This window comes from Mauremys reevesii, linkage group 1 (assembly GCF_016161935.1).
Source record: "Mauremys reevesii isolate NIE-2019 linkage group 1, ASM1616193v1, whole genome shotgun sequence".
NCBI classification, from domain to species: Eukaryota; Metazoa; Chordata; order Testudines; family Geoemydidae; genus Mauremys; species Mauremys reevesii.
The window spans coordinates 9,176,273-9,197,670 of record NC_052623.1 but is presented as its reverse complement, the minus strand read 5'-3'; the positions used below and the strand labels follow the sequence as shown (position 1 = coordinate 9,197,670).

Sequence of the window (21,398 nt, the reverse complement as noted above, 5' to 3'; positions counted from 1 at the left end):
TTAGTGTGACAGAACCAACTCAGTGCCCCACTGGAGCCTGTTAGTTGAATAGTTTTGAAAGATCTTCATGATCCGTTTACGAAGCTCCTTGGTTTTTATGCTGTATACAATGGGATTGATCACCGGAGGGAGGAGGAGGTGGAGATAAGACAGAAGAATTTGACTCTGAGGAAGAGCCTTTGTCTGGAACCTGTGAATCATAGACAAACTGATCAGCGGGGTATAGAAAAGCAGGGTGGCACAGATGTGGGAGACACAGGTGTTCAGTGGCTTGAGACGCTCTTGCCAGGATGTGATACTCTGCACAGTCTTAAAGATCATGATGTAAGACAAAATTATGAGCACTGAGTCTAATCCAAGAGAAGAAAGGACAACAAACAAACCATAGAAGCTGCTGGGCGTAGTATCTGCACAGGTCATCTTCATAACATCTGGATACAAACAATATGAATAAGAGAGAGGTTGGATCTTGCTGTAGGGCAACCTCTTGAGAAGAATGACAGATGGGATATGCAGACCAGCACCCCTGATTATTATCGCCAGCCCTATATTTCCTATCCTAGCACTGGTTAAAGTTGAAGCGTATCTCAACGGGTGGTGTATTGCAACAAAGCGGTCAAATGCCATGGCTAATAGTACAGAGGATTCCATGACGGAAAAAGTGTGAATAAAGAAAAGTTGGGTCAGACAGACATCAATGCCAATTTCTCTGGTGTTAAACACGAAGATGCTGAGCGTTGTTGGCAAGGTGGAAACAGATAAACCAAGGTCGGTGACAGACAACATAGAAAGGAACAAGTACATGGGCTGATGGAGGTTCTGCTGTGTCTTGATCACAAACAGAATCAGACTATTTCCTAAAATTGCAATGAGGTACAGGGAAGAGAAAGGGATGGAGATCCAGGGGCCATCAGCTTCCAGCCCTGGAATTCCTGCCAGGAGGAACATTGCAGGACTAATGTCGGTTTTGTTGCAGGTTGGCATGATGTGCAGGGGTGAGGGGGTGGTTCTGGTTAGTTTAAAATACCACATTACCTGCAATTAAAAACAACATTTTAAAAAATACGTGAGACCAAGACAGAAAATCTGGCTCTTCCTGCCCCTGCTCTACAGAGAGGTTGGAGTCAGTACCTTGATTAAAAACCCTCGTGATACTCACCGATCCCCAGATCAGTTATAAAACACCATTACTAATAATATCCCGTGCTTACATAGAGCTTTACATTCATAAATCTCAAAGTGATTTACAAAAGAGCACAAGTGTCCATGGGTCTGATTCAAAGTCCATTGACACTCATGGGAAGGAGGATGTAGATCCTCATTTAACTGAGGGGGAAACTAAAGCACAGAACAGGTAAGGAACTTGTGCAAGGCCACGCAGGAGATCAGTGACAGAACTCAGGTCTCCCGGCTCTCAGCTGAGTGCCCCTTCACTAGACTGGAAGAGTTGAAGAATAGGAAGAGAATATGAAGAGTTGTATGAACTCAAATTGTTAAATGGAACATAAGAAAAGCAGAGTCGACCTGAACCAAAACACTGGATCAGAACACCCCTGCACTCTGGAACAAGGTTTCAGTCTGGACCCAGATCTCAACTCTTTAGCTTGGATCCATCTTAAAAAAGTAAATGGTTTAGCTATTTTAAAATCTTCTGAGAGGAAAACAATTATGTGCATAGTGAATGGTGCACGGGCTGAGAAGCATTTGTACAAACTACTCAGTTATGACTGAGAGTGACCCAAGGGAGGCTGTGGCAGAACAGGGAACAGAACCCAGCTCTGCTGTGTTTTAGCTATAAACACCAGCCTGTGTACACGATGTTATTGTTGGAGGGGAAGGGAGCCACTGAAAACTGTGAATGTTGCCCATGTGCTGTCTTCATTCAAGATGCCTCCTTTGCTCATGTTGGGTGAAATCCACCCCTGTGCAGAGAGCCAACACATGACCTATGCACCACTTACCTACATTCCTCAATCTGGAATTTTGCCATGTGCACCCGTTTACTGTGAAAAACCCTATCCTTAGGTGTGTGCATACTCCTAGGGTCATCAACTGGCCAAACTATCCCTTACCCAGGCTAAACCCGCATTGAGATTAAGTTCTGATGGAACAAAGATAAAGAGCTTGATTATCCCACTTAGGATATCCCAGCAGATACTCTGGGAGGTATTATATGCCAAGCAAGTGCCATGCCTCTGGAAGCTGTAGGAAGCAAAGGGAGTGTATGTCTCTCTTTCAGAGGTCACAGCACAGTCTCCCATAGGCTAGAAACTATAGTCAGATTATTCAGTATTTGCCAATCCGGGGTTACTTGCATGCCTTTCTGTTAAGTGTCTGGTGCTAGTCACTGTCAGTCAGGTTATGAGTTTAGATAGACCACTGTTTGGACGTGGTATGGCCATTCCTACATTCCTTGTCACCATACACAGCTGCAGGCAAGCCAATGGCACTCATGGAAAAGTGCCACAGAGAGTTAAAAAAACAAGCTCACTTTCACTGGGGTTTGGGTTCCTCACTCCTGACAATTCCAGCCTACAAAGGTAATGTTTGCACCACTGTTTGCGCCTTAGATTGCAGGTGCCAGAAGGCAGGGATCTATCTTCCTAGGGGGTTGGGTCCTGAATAAAATAACGAATAATGATGCTGATAATAAAAATGTGCAGCTCTCATTGGTTAAAGATTAAACATTTCAAGCAGTTGAGACCAGTTGAGACTGCTATTAATATAACTGAAATCGATGCAATATGAACAGCGCACTTACCAAGCCACTAAAATAGAAGCTGGAGAGGGTTCATCATCTACTCCTGCGGAAGCAGAGCTTGAACGCTCTGTGCAGAAACATTCCCTCGTTCTGTCAGGCACGTAATGTGGAAGTATTTATACCGCACCTGGTAAAAGCTCTTGAGGATGAGTTAATCAACTGGGAATCACAGTGGATCTCACTGTTACATGTTTTAGCTCGACCAGCACAAATAGAAAATACTTAAAAGATAAAGTTTTTCACTGGTGCAGCTTCCAGGAATAAGGGCTAACCCAATTCACAAAACATTTTGGAATATTTAGCAATCATCCATCTCAGAGCTGGTTTAAAGGGTGTAACTATGTGAGTGAGAGGAAAGTCACTGACCTGTTCTCGGTCAGGAATTGAGTGGGCATTTTTTTTTCTCAAAGAGAAGTTAGTTCTTGTGAAAGGTGCCAGACTGACAGACCTGGATGTGTCTGTGCTTTATTGAGCCCAAATATCATGCATACTATTATGGAATCATAAAACTAGAAGGGACCTTGAGAGGTCATCTAGCCCAGTTCCCTGCACTCATGGCAGACTTGCGTATTATCTAGACCATCTCTGACAGGTATTTGTCTAACCTGCTCTGAAAAATCTCCAATGATGGAGAATCTACAACCTCCCTAGGAAATTTATTCCAGTGCTTAACTACCCTGACAGTTAGGTGGTTTTCCTAATATCCAACCTAAACCTCCCTTGCTGCAATTGAAGCCCTTTACTTCTTGTCCTGTCCTAAGAGGTTAAAGAGAATAATTTTTCTCCCTTCTCCTTGTAACAAGTTTTTATGTACTTGAAAACAGTTATCATGTCCCCTCTCAGTATTAAGAACATAAAAACGGCCATACTAGGTCAGACCAAAGGTCCATCTAGCCCAGTATCCTGTTTTCTGACAGTGGCCAATGCCAGGTGCCCCAGAGGAAATGAACATAACAGGTAATGATCAAGTGATCCATCCTCTGTCACCTATTCCCAGATTCTGGCAAACAGAGTCTAGGAACAACACACCTGCCCATCCTGGCTAATAGCCATTGATGGACCTGTCCTCCATGAATTTATCTAGTTCTTTTTAAACCCTGTTATAGTCTTGGCCTTCACAACATCCTCTGGCAAGGAATTCCACAGGCTGACAGTGTGTTGTGTGAAAAAAATACTTACTTTTATTTGTTTTTAACCTACTGCCTATTAATTTCATTTGTTGGCCCCTAGTTCTTGTGTTATGACAAGGACTAAATAACACTTTACTTTCTCCACACCAATCATGGTTTTATAGACCTCTATTATATCCCCCCTAAGTCATCTCTTTTCCAAGCTGAAAAGTCCCAGTCTTATTAATGTTTCCTCATACATTCCTCATGTTGCATGCCCCTAATATTTTTCTTGCCCTTTTCTGAACCTTTTCCAATTCCAATATATATATTTTTTGAGAAGGAGCGACCATATCTGCACGCAGTATTCAAGATGTGGGAGTACCAGAGATTTAGACAGAGGTAATATGATATTTTCTGTCTTATTATCTGTCCCTTTCTTAATGATTCCCAACATTTTGTTCACTTCTTTGACAGCTGCTGCACATTGAGTGGATGTTTTTCAGATAACTATCCACAATGACTCCAAGATCTCTTTCTTGAGTAGCAACAGCTAATTTAGATCCCATCATTTTATAAGTATAATTGGAATTATATTTTCCAATGTGCATTACTTTGCATTTATCGACATTGAATTTCATCTGCCATTTTGCTGCCTAGTCATCCAGTTTTAAGAGATCCTTTTGTAGCTGTTTGCAGGCTGCCTGGGGCTTACCTACCTTGAATAGTTTTGTGTCTTCTTCAAATTTTGCCACCTCACTGTTTACTCCTTTTTCCAGATCATTTATGAATATGTTAAATAGAACTGGGCCCAGTAAAGACCCCTGGTAGACACCACAATTTACCTCTTTCCATTCTGAAAACTAACCATTTATTCCAACCCTTTGTTTCCTACCTTTAAACCAGTTACCAATCCATGAGAGAACCTTCCCTCTTATCCCATGATAGTTTACTTTGCTTAAGAGTCTTTGGTGAGGGACCTTGTCAAAGGCTCTCTGAAAATCTAAGTATGCAAAATCCTCTGGATTCCCCTTGTCCACATGCTTGTTGACCCCATCAAAGAATTCTAGTAGATTGGTGAGGCGTGATTTCCCTTTACAAAAGCCATGTTGACTCTTCCCCAACAAATTATGTTCATCTATGTCTGAATTTTTTTCTTTACTTCAGTTTCAACAAGTTTGCCCATGACTGAAGTCAAGCTTACTGGACTGTAATTGCTGGGATCACCTCTGGAGCCAATTTTAAAAATTGGTGTGACCTGAGCTGTCCTCCAGTTATTTGGTACAGAAGCTGATTTAAATGATAGGTTATAGATGGCAGTTAGTAGTCCTGAAATTTCACAGTCCTGCAGGATTCCTTAGAATCATACAATCATGGGACTAGAAGTGACCCTGAGTGGCCATCAAGTCCAGTCTCTTGCACTCATGGCAGGACCAGCACTATCTAGAACAGTGGTTCTCAGTGGCTGCCACTTGTTCAGGTAAAGTCCCTGGTGGGCCTGGCCGGTTGTTTACCTGCCCCATCCGGAGGTTCGACCAATTGCCGCTCCCACTGGATTCCCAAGTTTTTCCTAATGTCTAACCTAAACCTCCTTTGCTGCAATTTAAGCCCATTGCTTCTTGTCCTATCATCAGAGGGTAAGGAGAAAAAATTTTCTCCTTCCTCCTTGTAACAACCTTTGAGGTACTTAAAAACTGTTATCATGTCCCCTCTCAGTCTTCTCTTTTCCAGACTGCACAAACCCAGTTCTTTCAATCTTCCCTCATAGGTCATGTTTTCTAGACCTTTGTCCACATCTTTCCTGAAATGTGGCACCCACAACTGAGCACAGTACTCTGGTTGAGGTCTAATCAACATGGAGTAGAGTGGAAAAATTACTTCTCATGTCTTGCTTACAACACTCTTGCTAATGCATCCCAGAAGGATGTTCACTTTTTTTTGGCAGCAGTGTTACATTGTTGACTCATATTTAGCTTGTGATCCACTATGTCCCCCAGATCCCTTTCTGCAGTACTCCTTCCTAGACAGTCATTTTCCATTTTGTATGTGTGCGACTGATTGTTCCTTCCTAAATGGAGTACTTTGCATTTGTCCTTATCGAATTTCATCCTATTTACTTCAAACGATTTCTCTAGGTTGTCCAGATCATTTTGAATTTTAATCCTATCCTGCAAAGCATTTGCAACCCCTCACAGGTTGGTATTGTCCACAAACTTCATAAGTGTACTCTCTGTGCCAGTCATCCCCAACCTTTTTCATCTGGCGGGCGCTAGACGACAAGCCACGGAGGACCGTGGCGGCAGATGAGCATCCACCGAAATTCCACTGCTAATCGGCAACGTCAATAGGCGTTGTCACTGAAATGCTGCCAACAAGCAGTGTCATCACCGAAATGCCGCCGAAAATCGGCGGCATTTTGTCAGTGATGCCTCTGGATGACACAGCTTGTTGGCGGCATTTCAGCGGATGTTCGTCCACTGACCAGTACTCGGGCACACTTAGATGCCCCTGCGGGCGCCATGGCGCCTGCGGGCACCGCGTTGGGGAACCCTGCTCTATGCCATTATCTAAATCACTGATGAAGATATTGAACAGAACTGAACCCAGAAATGATCCCTGTAGGGCCCTTCCAGCATCACTGTGAACCATTAATAACTATTCTCTGGAAACTGCTTTCCAACAGTTGTGCACCATCTAGGTTTTATAGTAGCACCATCTAGGTTTTATTTCCCTAATTTGTTTACGAGAAGGTCATGCAAGACAGTGTCAAAAGCTTTACTTAAGTCAAGATATACCACGTCTACCACTTCCCCCCATCCACAAGTCTTGTTCGCCTGTCAAAGGAAGCTATTGACATTGATTTGATTTGACATGGTTTGTTCTTGACAAATCCATGCTATTACTTATCGCCTTATTATCTTTCAGATGTTTGCAAATGGATTCCTTAATTATTTGCTTCGTTATCTTTCAGGGTACAGAAATTAAGCTGACTGGTCTGTAATTCCCTGAGTTGCCCTTATTTCCCTTTTTATATTTATATTTGCCTCTTTCCAGTCTTCCTGAATCTCTCCTGTCTTCCATGACTTTTCAAAGATAATTGCTAATGTCCAGATATCTCCTCAATCAGTTGCTTAAATATTCTAGGATGCGTTTCATTAGGCCATGGTGACTTGAAGACAACTAATTTGTCTAAGTAATTTTAAATTTGTTCTTTCCCTATTTTAGCCTCTGATCCTACATCATTTTCCACTGGAATTCACTATGTTAGACATCCACTCACCACCACCATTCTTGGTGAAAACCAAAACAAATCAGTAAGAATCTCTGCAATGTCCACATTTTCTGTTATTGTTTTCCCTCCTCGTTGAGTAACAGGTCTACCATGTCCTTGGTCTTCCTCTTGCTTCTAATATATTTGTAGAATGGCTTCTTGTTACCCTTTATGTCTCTAGCTTGTTTGATCTCATTTTGTGCTCTGGCTTTTCTAATTTTGTTCCTATATATTTGTGTTATTTGTTTATATTTGTCCTTTATAATTTGACCTAGTTTCCACTTTTTGTAGGACTTTTATTTTTTTTTATGTTTAGATCATTGAAGATCTTCAGAATGGTCTCTTCCCATACTACCTATTTCTTTCCCATGCAGTGGGATAGTTTGCTCTTGCGCCCATGATAATGTCTCTGGAAAACTGCCAACTGTCTTCAGTTGTTTTTCCCCTTAGCCTTGCTTCCCATGGGATCTTGCCTACCAACTCCCAGAATTTGCTGAAGTCTACCTTCTTGAAATCCATTGTCTTTATTTTGCTGTTCTCCCTCCTACCATTCCTTAGAGTCATGAACTTTACCATTTCATGATCATTTTCACCCAAGCTTCCTTCCACTTTCAAATTCTCAACCATAGTTCCTCCCTATTTTTCAAAATCAAATCTAAAATAGCCTCTCCCCTGGAAGCTTTCTCCACCTTCTGGATTAAAAAAAATGTCTCCATGTCCACATGCTTTCCCAAATTCTGACCCTTCTATCAGGTCTCCGTGTTTTTGACTTACCTGTGGGCATTAGTCACTTCCCAAAATTATACATTTCAACTTTTATCATTTATATGAAGAGTTCACAAGTTACACATCTTTTCACCATTCACTAATATCCTTAGGCTTGGGAAGTAGGAGTGTGGGGGATACTGAAACATTCCCAGGTTTTGCACCTGGTGTTCCTGTGCCCAGGGCTGGCCCCAGGTCCCCGCTGGCTCTGCCAGTCCAGCTGATGGACCCAGCAGGTTCTGCTGCTCCCAGTGTCCCACCACTCCCACAGGGTCTTCTGAGCCCCAGAGGCCCACCACCCCCGGGTCCTGCCACCTGCTGAACCTGTGGGCTCTGCTGCCCAGGGTTTCACCAGGGCTCGGGTCTTCACAGCTGCCCCGAGCTCTGGCTGCAGCCTGGAGCAAAGATGGGCACTGCGTGGACATGGTAATGGGGGATGCAGCTCATCACTTCCTGTGATGGGTTGGATCACAGAAAACCCCTTGGGACTGCCACCTGATATGCTGAGACTACTGCCAACTTGGGACTTCAGTGACCTCCCTGGTTTGAAGCAGACACACTAGTCTGCTGCTAACTCAGACCCAGGTCTGAACCACATCCCCCAACAGCTGCAGACGTAACTGAAAACATCTTAAGAAGTGTTCCTGTCTCTAACACTCAGATGCCCAGCTCCCAGTGGGGTCCAAACCCCAAATAAATCCGTTTTACCCTGTATAAAGCTTATACAAGATAAACTCATAAATTGTTCACCCTCTATAACACTGACAGAGAGAGAGATAGGCACAGCTGTTTGCCCCTCCCCCCCCAGGTATTAATACATATTCTGGATTAATTAATAAGTAAAAAGTGATTTTATTAAATACAACAAGGGGAATTGGCTAGTGAAAGGGTCTGAGTCCCTACTCCCACTCTCTATACCCAGAAGCTTACCTCATCTCAAGGATTCCCCTTCCACTTTCCTGTGTCAAAATGGAGACACAGCTGAGGATTCCTGGCAGGCTGAAGACCCAGTCTCATCATAGTCACTTAGGATAAGGGCTAGGGTGTCCCCACCCCGGGGCACTCTCTTCACACTGGACGCTTCCCTGACCCACTGATCACTACACTAAATTCAATCCAAATATAAATTATTAAACAGCAATTGTAAAAAAAATGAGAAATGTTCAAGGAAACATGGAACCACACTCCATGAGCATGGGAAACCCCACAAACAGCTGTCTCTGGGATGTGAAAAATGTTTCCAGTTTGTTCCTCACACCTCCCAGGCCTCTTGCCCAGGTGCTGGCTATGCTGTGGTGATACCGTGGGTCCGACACCTGCTCTGGCAATGGCCACACACTCTCGGGCTGCAGGTGGCAGAACCCTTCTCCCTAACATCTGTCCTTCCATCAGATTCACATCCTCCCTTCTGAATCCACCCTTTGAGGCCCGCTTGTCTGGTGACTTCTCCTTGTGCTGGGCCCTCTACCCAAGGCCCCTCCTTGCTCTCCCCAGCTGTTTATTCTTCTCGACTGCCGTGTTACTTGTGGCAAGGCCGGCGTCCACTATCCTGGCTCTGGCCTCGCTGCTCTCCCCTGTAGCTCAGCTCTGGCTCCCCGTAGGCACAGCTGGTCTGTGCCAACCCAGCTCCCAGATCTGGTCTGCTCCAGCTGCAGCTCCCCAGCTCTGCCTCAATGCTGCTCTGCCTCCAGCCCAGCCCTGGATCGTCTGTCTCAGTGCCGCTTCTCTGGCATCAGCCCAGTTCTGCCTTCTGGGCTGCTTCCCGGGCCCCTCTGGTTCTGGGGTTGCCAGATTTCTACTGCAATAATAGACCAAAGTGACTTAAAAACTAACCTAAAAGTAACCCCAAGTATTTCTTGAAACGAAGGAGGTTTTTTTAATTAACACATTGGCCTATACATCAAGAAAGAAATGGAAGATTTCATTAGATACTTTGTACGGATAAGATATTTTTAAAAAAAATCTACAATCACCACCAGGAGTTGGTCCACATTAACCACAAAGCTGTGAGATGACAGTGAAATTCAAAATCAAAACCTCAATACTGGTACTTGTATCCCGAATGAGGGTTGGTAGCTAGTAGAAAATGTCCATATTTTGAGTTGAATTTGTTTGTTACTGTTAGTCTCTAAAAGGTAACATTTCATCCTCACTGTCTTTGTTGGGAGTAGAATACTACTGCTGCTGGTCCTACAGATCAGCAGTGACCAGTGCAATAATTCCTTTCGTTGGTGCATTTTTGTTTTTAACAAGTTGATTTGAAAAAACAATCATTCAACTGCAGTGCTGCTAAAAGGTAGCGAGAGTAATGAAAGAGCAAACAAGCCAAGTTCACTAAAGTCTTTGTCCTCAGCAGAATCCGTGTGTTCGAGAACTTCAACCCCAAACTGTTCAACCTGGTTTTCCTGAACATAAGGCCAGTGAATCAAAGGCAAAAATCTACTGCTGCTGCTTCAACTGTCCAAAGTCTCCACAAACCAATGGCAAAAATGAGATATCAGACAATCTAAGTCATGCCAAGCTGAGCGCAGTAGAAGGATGGAGTCCTGCAAGCAATTCAATCACCTCAATATTTGGTGGCAATCTCTGTTTCATCTGTTTCAAAAACTCCAACATGAAATCTCGACACCTTTTTTGACATCTTCGACTATGTGAACAGTTAGTGTCTGTTCTGAAAGCTCCAGCTGGAAAGCAACTATGCAATATGGTGAGTAATTTGATTCAATGGTTGTGGTCATACTTTAATACAGCGTCGCGGTCTCAAAAATACATAGTTTAACAACTCTCACCAACAAGAATGTTCTCAATTTCCTGTTTTATCACTTTCCAACTAAAACGTTTAGTTTATCCTCCAGGCTTCCTGAATTACTGGACATAGCAAAATCAGATACATTTTACTCCTGGATCACTGCACATATGAAAAAAAAAAGGTCAGCATTGTAGTTTTTCTCCTTGTCTTTGGCTTTCTGAAAGCAGAGCTTTGGTTTCTCAAACTGATCAAGAACCCTGTTCACAAAGGGCTAATACAAAGCCCCTTGCTTCAGAAAGCTGCAGAATCTTCTGGTAGTATGGAATTCACGGAAAGGCCAAGTGACAGGGTGTGTGGGGATGGGGGAAGCTGAAAGAAGTCAGCAGTGTTTTGATATGGGATGATAAAATGGCAAATGAAATTTAATGTGGATAAATGTAAAGTAATGCACATTGGAAAAAATAACCCCAACTATACATACAACATGATGGGGGCTAATTTAGCTACAACGAGTCAGGAAAAAGATCTTGGAGTCATCGTGGATAGTTCTCTGAAGATGTCCACGCAGTGTGCAAAGGTGGTCAAAAAAGCAAACTGGATTTTAGGAATCATTAAAAAGGGGATAGAGAATAAGACTGAGAATATATTATTGCCCTTATATAAATCCATGGTACTCCCACATCTCAAATACTGTGTACAGATGTGGTCTCCTCACCTCAAAAAAGATATTCTAGCACTAGAAAAGGTTCAGAAAAGGGCAACTAAAATGATTAGGGTTTTGAGAGGGTCCCATATGAGGAAAGATTAAAGAGGCTAGGAATCTTCAGCTTGGAAAAGAGAAGACTAAGGGGGGATATGATAGAGGTTCACTCCCTGTGGGGCACCTGGCATTGGCCACTGTCGGTAGACAGATACTGGGCTAGATGGACCTTTGGTCTGACCTGGTACAGCCGTTCTTATGTTCTTATGTTCTTAAAACTATTACCACATCTGGGACTTTTCAGCTTGCTAAAGCTATAGCTAAGGGGGGATATATAGAGGTCTATAAAATCATGACTAGTGTGGAGAAAGTAAATAAGGAAGTGTTATTTACTCCTTCTTGTAACACTTGAACTAGGGCTAACCAACTGAAACTAATAGGCAGCAGGTTTAAAACAAATAAAAGGAAGTATTTTTTCACACAGCACACAATCAACCTGTGGAACTCCTTGCCAGAGGATATTGTGAAGGCCAAAACTGTAACAGGGTTCAAAAAAAGAACTAGATAAATTCAGAGAGGATAGGTCCATCAATGTGGATAGTGAAATCCTCCCTTGGCCCTCACTCCCCTCACAATTCAACACCTGGAAACGTGTCCCACAAAGAAAGACTGAATTGAGGAGTTGGTCCCAGCCTGATCATGGAAGATCCGTGATCTGCTTGTATTATTTATCAGGGTTAGACACTGCTTGATTCAAATCTTGTCTAGTTTATAGAACTCAGATTATGTTTTTACTTCTATTTCTTACGTAATCCACTTTGATCTGCCTGTACAGTTACTACTTATAATCACTTAAAATCTATCTTTTTGTAGTTAATATATCTGTTTTATATTTTATCTAAGCCTGTGTATTTTGCATGAAAAGCTTGGGGAAATCAGCTCAGGAACAAGAGCTGGTGCATGTCCTCTCCATATTGAGAGATAGGCAGAGTAAATAATAAATTTAAAATGGTCAGGCTTCTGACCACAGCAAGATGTACATCTCTGAGGTCCTAGGCTGAGGAACTGGGGGAATTGGCTGGAGTCTCTCTAATTTTGGCTCATAAGTAGCTGATGAAAACATTCATGTAACTCAGCTGGGTGTGTCCCTGCCTGTGGATGGCTGTGTAAGTGCAGCACCTGGAGAGGTTTAAGGGCTCAGTGGTACCCCAGTCTGAGTTTGCACCCCAGGGAACCCATCACAACAATGCAGTGACCTGTTTGCTAAGCAGCATATATGGTGTTGAGCAACTAATATCAGTGATCTGAGATCTGCTCTAGCTGCCCATCATCTTTTGGGTGGAATGTAAGTTATTGGTATTGACCTACATAGGACCTGGTATCTGCGAGATCATCTCTCTTTCTCTTTCTCCCCAGGCGATAATCTCCTTGTGACAGGCAGAAGCACTTCAGCTGGAGCCCCCTCTGTTTAAAAGTTGGAAGATTTCTAATTCAACCTTAGAACTCAAATGCCCCCTCTGCTGCAAAGGATCTGGAAAAAGGCTGGGTACCTGGCCCACTGCCTCCAGACCTGGGAGATAGGTCTCGTTCCTAGACAGATACCCAAACTGCAAAATACATGGGCCTAATCTGCACTCTCAGGAGAGAGCGGGGAGCATTATTGGTCATTTTGATGGTCAACCAATCAATTATTAGAAGCTATGCCATGTGGGCTTATATGACCAATCGTTCACCAAATCCTTTCGGCTAACAAATGCACGTGTAGATTGGTTTCCAAACAAACAAAAGGGTTCACTCTGCCTGAGAAGTGTTTGGAATTAGGTACTCACTTCGCCTGGCAGGAATGGGCTGTCAATGGAGACAAAATACAGATCTGAGATTCTCTGGGTGACTGGGAAAGGCTAGAAAAAACCACTGCAATGGACATATACAACAGTGGTGACCTGAGTGGGTCTTTCCAACAAATCTTATATTTCAACGACACGTTATTGGGCTTGAGGCAGGAATTGCTAGGTGTAATTCAATGATCTATTATACACGAAGTTAGATTAGATCATTATGTCCCTTCTAGCTTTATAATTTATAAAGATGCATATGGCAGATGTTGGGGAACAGTTTAACAGAAGGCTTCATGGTACGCAAATTTTATTAAAGAATGGCATATTAAGGAAGGATTTCAACAAATAAGTAAATATTAATAACAATTATTTACAATAAAGAGCAAGGTAACAATGCTGAAAAATTACATTTTATTATGGAGGCATCAGTAGCAAAGCCATAGTTAAAGATTAGTCAAGTTTTGCCCTTAGAACAGGGATACAACGTCTGTATGTATGAAAAACACAGTGTAACCTCAGCCAACACTTATTCTCTGAGTGCAGAATGAGTTTCTAAAGAATTTACAAGTCAACCTCCTATTAGTTTAGGAATGAATGCATGTAATCTTTCTCCCTTAAAACTCTGTCTTCCTTATATGAATTCCACTGAACATCCCCAAGTCCCTGTACGAAACAAGATATCTTATTCATGAAAGAGAAGCTCTAAGGGCATAAGTTTTGCTGACTGGAATTTTGTGGGGTGAACACTACAATCTTTCCTTTTGGGAGTGTCATAAACAAAGAGCTAAGGGTAGCATAAAATCCTTTCTGAGCAGCTGTACTGAATCCTTACCTGTAAAGGGTTAAGAAGCTCAAATAACCTGGTTGGCACCTGACCAAAAGGACCAGTAAAGAAATAAAATACTTTCAAATCTTGGCGGGGAGGTTTTGTTTGTGCTCTCTTTGTTGTTCCCTCTCTGGGCGGAGAGAGAGACCGGGCAGTAAAAACATATCCTGAAAACATATCTGAAATGAGCATCTAAGATTACAAAAATTGAAAGTAAGGGCAAGGAAATGTGTTAGATGATCTTTTGTTTTAGCTTGTGAATTTTCCTTATGCTAAGAGGGAGTTTTATTACTTTTTTTTTGTAACTTTAAAGCTGAGCTTTACCCTGTAAAGTTACCTTCCATCCTGATTTTTGCAGGTGTGATTCTTTTTTCTTTAAGTAAAGTTCTTCTTTTAAGAACCTGATTGATTTTCAGTGTCCTAGAGACAAAGGTCTGGTCGGTACTCACATTATTCTCAGGCCTCCCCAGGAAAGGGGGTGAAGGGGCTTGAGGGAATATTTTTGGGGAACAGGGACTCCAAGTGACCCTTTTCTTGAAATTTTGTCTAAATCACTTGGTGGTGGCAGCAACACCGTCCAAGGACAAGGAAAGTAATTGTACCTTGGGGAAGATTTAACCTAAACTAGTGGAATACAAACTTAGGGGGGCTTTCATGCGGGTCGCCACATCTATACCCCACAGTTCAGAGTGGGGAGGGAACCCAGACAGGGACTCTGTAACCAGAGTTGCTGGAGGGGCTATACTGAGAATACTCAATCAGGGAAAACTGTAAGGAATAGGGTAGACAATCTCCAAAACTGGTGGCTTATTCTTATACTTAGATTCACTGAACCAGTAAAAAAAAAACAGCTTCTATAATACCTTATTGGTTACCAAGAAGCCAAAATACAGTTCCCTTTAAGCAATCCAACCTTTGGCTCCCACCCAGACAACCAAGTCTATATATTGAGGGTTATTTAAAATCTTATTCACCATCTATAAAGTTCTACCATTCCCAAGAGAAGTTCTACTGCTACCAAGAGATTGGACACATTACACACCAGGTAAATGAATATTTCAGATCTTACCCAAATACACACTTACAGCCAATTCTTATTAACTAATGTATTTATTTAAAAGGAAACGAAAGAGAGTTATTGTGGTATAAAATCATTATACATACAGATATGAATCAAGTTCTTAGGTCAGTTTCATAGCAGACATGGTGGGGCAGCTGATTTGTAGAAATCCTTCTGGGATTCATGGAAAAAGTCATAGTCCAGTAGGCAGTCCATGTGCAGCATTAGTTCAAGTTCTTCCATAAGAATTTCAGGGCTAATCCAGAATTCCTCAGTCTTGTGACTTGAACTTCCCCTGACAAAGTTTAAGCAGATCTGAGATAGTAAGGATGAGGCCCCCAAATCCCTTTATAACTGAAGTTCAGCTGATTAGCCTCTTGTCTGCAAATAATCACTACAGGCATTCCTTGGATGAAGAATAGGTAATGTCCTTGGTTGCTTTGAAGTAAATCTCTATTTCCTAGGCATACACCAATAACTAGTTGCATTGATTAGCATAAGGCAATTAACCATTCAAACGTTTCCGAGGTAGTTTACTACAAACTTCAAAAAGAAATAAAGACAATGATATTACTACACTACAAGTTTCATTTAAACGTTAATGTCCCCTTTTCATCTCTGAATCAATAGAGTATAGTAATGTAACATTAAAGACAGGAACTGAAATTTAGCATCTGCAAGCTAATTAAATCACATCGCTGAACTTCTAATAAGATATAGTTAACCAAGATGAATAAGATTAGTATCTACTTCTGATTCTCTAACAATACAGGACTACATTTCAAGAATTCTAGTCTATTTACCATGGCTTTGCTAAATATCTACAAGGAATATCCCTGTTAACCATTTCAATACTTTTCTAATATGTCCTTAAAGGTTGCTTTTAGTTCAATCAGCCTGCTGGTTGCTTAACCGTCACTGGCTTAGTGTGACAGAACCAACTCAGTGCCCCACTGGAGCCTGTTAGTTGAATAGTTTTGAAAGATCTTCATGATCCGTTTACGAAGCTCCTTGGTTTTTATGCTGTATACAATGGGATTGATCACCGGAGGGAGGAGGAAATGGAGATAAGACAGAAGAATTTGACTCTGAGGAAGAGCCTTTGTCTGGAACCTGTGAATCATAGACAAACTGATCAGCGGGGTATAGAAAAGCAGGGTGGCACAGATGTGGGAGACACAGGTGTTCAGTGGCTTGAGACGCTCTTGCCAGGATGTGATACTCTGCACAGTCTTAAAGATCATGATGTAAGACAAAATTATGAGCACTGAGTCTAATCCAAAAGAAGAAAGGACAATAAACAGACCATAGAAGCTGCTCGGCGTAGTATCTGCACAGGTCATCTTCATAACATCTGGATGCAAACAATATGAATAAGAAAGAGGTTGGATCTTGCTGTAGGGCAGCCTCTTGAGAAGAATGACAGCTGGGATATGCAGACCAGCACCCCTGATTATTATCGCCAGCCCTATATTTCCTATCCTAGCACTGGTTAAAGTTGAAGCGTATCTCAACGGGTGGCGTATTGCAACAAAGCGGTCAAATGCCATGGCTAATAGTACAGAGGATTCCATGACGGAAAAAGTGTGAATAAAGAAAACCTGGGTCAGGCAGACATCAATGCCAATTTCTCTGGTGTTAAACACGAAGACGCTGAGCATTGTTGGCAAGGTGGAAACAGATAAACCAAGGTCGGTGACAGACAACATAGAAAGGAACAAGTACATGGGCTGATGGAGATTCTGCTGTGTCTTGATCACAAACAGAATCAGACTATTTCCTAAAATTGCAATGAGGTAGAGGGAAGAGAATGGGATGGAGATCCAGGGGCCATCAGCTTCCAGCCCTGGAATTGCTGCGAGGAGGAACATTGCAGGACTGATGTCGGTTTTGTTGCAGGTTGGCATGATGTGCAGGGGTGAGGGGGCGGTTCTGGTTAGTTTAAAATACCACATTACCTACAATTAAAAACAACATTTTAAAAAATATGTGAGAGCATGACAGAAAATCTGGCTCTTCCTGCCACTGCTCTACAGAGAGGTTGGAGTCAGCACCTTGATTAAAAACCCTCGTGGTACTCACCGATCCCCAGATCAGTTATAAAACTCCATTACTAATAATATCCCGTGCTTACATAGAGCTTTGCATTCATAAATCTCAAAGTGATTTACAAAAGAGCACAAGTGTCTATGGGTCTGATTCAAAGTCCATTGACACTCATGGGAAGGAGGATGTAGATCCTCATTTAACTGAGGGGGAAACTAAAGCACAGAACAGGTAAGGAACTTGTGCAAGGCCACGCAGGAGATCAGTGACAGAACTCAGGTCTCCCGGCTCTCAGCTGACTGCCCCTTCACTAGACTGGAAGAGTTGAAGAATATGAAGAGAATATGAAGCGTTGTATGAACTCAAATTGTTAAATGGAACATAAGAAAAGCAGAGTCGACCTGAACCAAAACACTGGATCAGAACACCCCTGCACTCTGGAACGAGGTTTCAGTCTGGACCCAGATCTCAACTCTTTAGCTTGGATCCATCTTAAAAAAGTAAATGGTTTAGCTATTTTAAAATCTTCTGAGAGGAAAACAATTATGTGCATAGTGAATGGTGCATGGGCTGAGAAGCATTTGTACAAACTACTCAGTTATGACTGAGAGTGACCCAAGGGAGGCTGTGGCAGAACAGGGAACGAAACCCAGCTCTGCTGTGTTTTAGCTATAAACACCAGCCTGTGTACACGATGTTATTGTTGGAGGGGAAGGGAGCCACTGAAAACTGTGAATGTTGCCCATGTGCTGTCTTCATTCAAGATGCCCCCTTTGCTCACGTTGGGTGAAATCCACCCCTGTGCAGAGAGCCAACACATGACCTATGCACCACTTACCGTATTTTTCTGTGTATAAAACGCCCCCATGTATAAGATGACCGCCACTTTTCTAACCCAAAATTCAGAAATCAATATTTTAAACATAAAAAAAACTTACTTCCGTGTATAAGACGACCCTCAATTATTAGTCTAATGATTTTAGGAAAAAGTAGTGTCTTATACACGGAAAAATACGGTACATTCCTCAATCTGGAATTTTGCCATGTGCACCCGTTTACTGTGAAAAAAACCCTATCCTTAGGTGTGTGCATACTCCTAGGGTCATCAACTGGCCAAACTATCCCTTACCCAGGCTAAACCCGCATTGAGATTAAGTTCTGATGGAACAAAGATAAAGAGCTTGATTATCCCACTTAGGATATCCCAGCAGATACTCTGGGAGGTATTATATGCCAAGCAAGTGCCATGCCTCTGGAAGCTGTAGGAAGCAAAGAGAGTGTATGTCTCTCTTTCAGAGGTCACAGCACAGTCTCCCATAGGCTAGAAACTATAGTCAGATTATTCAGTATTTGCCAATCCGGGGTTACTTGCATGCCTTTCTGTTAAGTGTCTGGTGCTAGTCACTGTCAGTCAGGTTATGAGTTTAGATAGACCACTGTTTGGACGTGGTATGGCCATTCCTACATTCCTTGTCACCATACACAGCTGCAGGCAAGCCAATGGCACTCATGGAAAAGTGCCACAGAGAGTTAAAAAAACAAGCTCACTTTCACTGGGGTTTGGGTTCCTCACTCCTGACAATTCCAGCCTACAAAGGTAATGTTTGCACCACTGTTTGCGCCTTCGATTGCAGGTGCCAGAAGGCAGGGATCAATCTTCCTAGGGGGTTGGGTCCTGAATAAAATAACGAATAATGATGCTGATAATAAAAATGTGCAGCTCTCGTTGGTTAAAGATTAAATGTTTCAAGCAGTTGAGACCAGTTGAGACTGCTATTAATATAACTGAAATCGATGCAATACGAACAGCGCACTTACCAAGCCACTAAAATAGAAGCTGGAGAGGGTTCATCATCTACTCCTGAGGAAGCAGAGCTTGAACGCTCTGTGCAGAAACATTCCCTCGTTCTGTCAGGCACGTAATGTGGAAGTATTTATACCGCACCTGGTAAAAGCTCTTGAGGATGAGTTAATCAACTGGGAATCACAGTGGATCTCACTGTTACATGTTTTAGCTCGACCAGCACAAATAGAAAATACTTAAAAGATAAAGTTTTTCACTGGTGCAGCTTCCAGGAATAAGGGGTAACCCAATTCACAAAACATTTTGGAATATTTAGCAGTCATCCATCTCAGAGCTGGTTTAAAGGGTGTAATTATGTGAGTGAGAGGAAAGTCACTGACCTGTTCTCGGTCAGGAATTGAGTGGGCATTTTTTTTTCTCAAAGAGAAGTTAGTTCTTGTGAAAGGTGCCAGACTGACAGACCTGGATGTGTCTGTGCTTTATTGAGCCCAAATATCATGCATACTATTATGGAATCATAAAACTAGAAGGGACCTTGAGAGGTCATCTAGCCCAGTTCCCTGCACTCATGGCAGACTTGCGTATTATCTAGACCATCTCTGACAGGTATTTGTCTAACCTGCTCTGAAAAATCTCCAATGATGGAGAATCTACAACCTCCCTAGGAAATTTATTCCAGTGCTTAACTACCCTGACAGTTAGGTGGTTTTCCTAATATCCAACCTAAACCTCCCTTGCTGCAATTGAAGCCCTTTACTTCTTGTCCTGTCCTAAGAGGTTAAAGAGAATAATTTTTCTCCCTTCTCCTTGTAACAAGTTTTTATGTACTTGAAAACAGTTATCATGTCCCCTCTCAGTATTAAGAACATAAAAACGGCCATACTAGGTCAGACCAAAGGTCCATCTAGCCCAGTATCCTGTTTTCTGACAGTGGCCAATGCCAGGTGCCCCAGAGGAAATGAACATAACAGGTAATGATCAAGTGATCCATCCTCTGTCACCTATTCCCAGATTCTGGCAAACAGAGTCTAGGAACAACACACCTGCCCATCCTGGCTAATAGCCATTGATGGACCTGTCCTCCATGAATTTATCTAGTTCTTTTTAAACCCTGTTATAGCCTTGGCCTTCACAACATCCTCTGGCAAGGAATTCCACAGGCTGACAGTGTGTTGTGTGAAAAAAATACTTACTTTTATTTGTTTTTAACCTACTGCCTATTAATTTCATTTGTTGGCCCCTAGTTCTTGTGTTATGACAAGGACTAAATAACACTTTACTTTCTCCACACCAATCATGGTTTTATAGACCTCTATTATATCCCCCCTAAGTCATCTCTTTTCCAAGCTGAAAAGTCCCAGTCTTATTAATGTTTCCTCATACATTCCTCATGTTGCATGCCCCTAATATTTTTCTTGCCCTTTTCTGAACCTTTTCCAATTCCAATATATATATTTTTTGAGAAGGAGCGACCATATCTGCACACAGTATTCAAGATGTGGGAGTACCAGAGATTTAGACAGAGGTAATATGATATTTTCTGTCTTATTATCTGTCCCTTTCTTAATGATTCCCAACATTTTGTTCACTTCTTTGACAGCTGCTGCACATTGAGTGGATGTTTTTCAGATAACTATCCACAATGACTCCAAGATCTCTTTCTTGAGTAGCAACAGCTAATTTAGATCCCATCATTTTATAAGTATAATTGGAATTATATTTTCCAATGTGCATTACTTTGCATTTATCGACATTGAATTTCATCTGCCATTTTGCTGCCTAGTCATCCAGTTTTAAGAGATCCTTTTGTAGCTGTTTGCAGGTTGCCTGGGGCTTACCTACCTTGAATTGTTTTGTCTCTTCTGCAAATTTTGCCACCTCACTGTTTACTCCTTTTTCCAGATCATTTATGAATATGTTAAATAGAACTGGGCCCAGTAAAGACCCCTGGTAGACACCACAATTTACCTCTTTCCATTCTGAAAACTAACCATTTATTCCAACCCTTTGTTTCCTACCTTTAAACCAGTTACCAATCCATGAGAGAACCTTCCCTCTTATCCCATGATAGTTTACTTTGCTTAAGAGTCTTTGGTGAGGGACCTTGTCAAAGGCTTTCTGAAAATCTAACTATGCAAAATCCTCTGGATTCCCCTTCTCCACATGCTTGTTGACCCCATCAAAGAATTCTAGTAGATTGGTGAGGCGTGATTTCCCTTTACAAAAGCCATGTTGACTCTTCCCCAAAAAATTATGTTCATCTATGTCTGAATTTTTTTCTTTACTTCAGTTTCAACAAGTTTGCCCATGACTGAAGTCAAGCTTACTGGACTGTAATTGCTGGGATCACCTCTGGAGCCAATTTTAAAAATTGGTGTGACCTGAGCTATCCACCAGTCATTTGGTACAGAAGCTGATTTAAATGATAGGTTATAGATGGCAGTTAGTAGTCCTGAAATTTCACAGTCC

General features: G+C 42.1%; 2 protein-coding genes across 2 annotated transcripts; both read right to left on the bottom strand.

The window, feature by feature from the left end:
- LOC120399898 (olfactory receptor 51G2-like) lies at positions 1-984 on the bottom strand. Its single transcript, XM_039528171.1, has one exon. The coding sequence runs from the start codon at positions 982-984 to the stop codon at positions 1-3; it is 984 nt and encodes a 327-aa protein (XP_039384105.1).
- A 15,018-nt stretch (positions 985-16,002) lies between these two features.
- Positions 16,003-16,986, bottom strand: LOC120399738 (olfactory receptor 51G2-like). The gene has a single exon (XM_039528148.1). The coding sequence runs from the start codon at positions 16,984-16,986 to the stop codon at positions 16,003-16,005; it is 984 nt and encodes a 327-aa protein (XP_039384082.1).
- Positions 16,987-21,398: the final 4,412 nt, after the last annotated feature.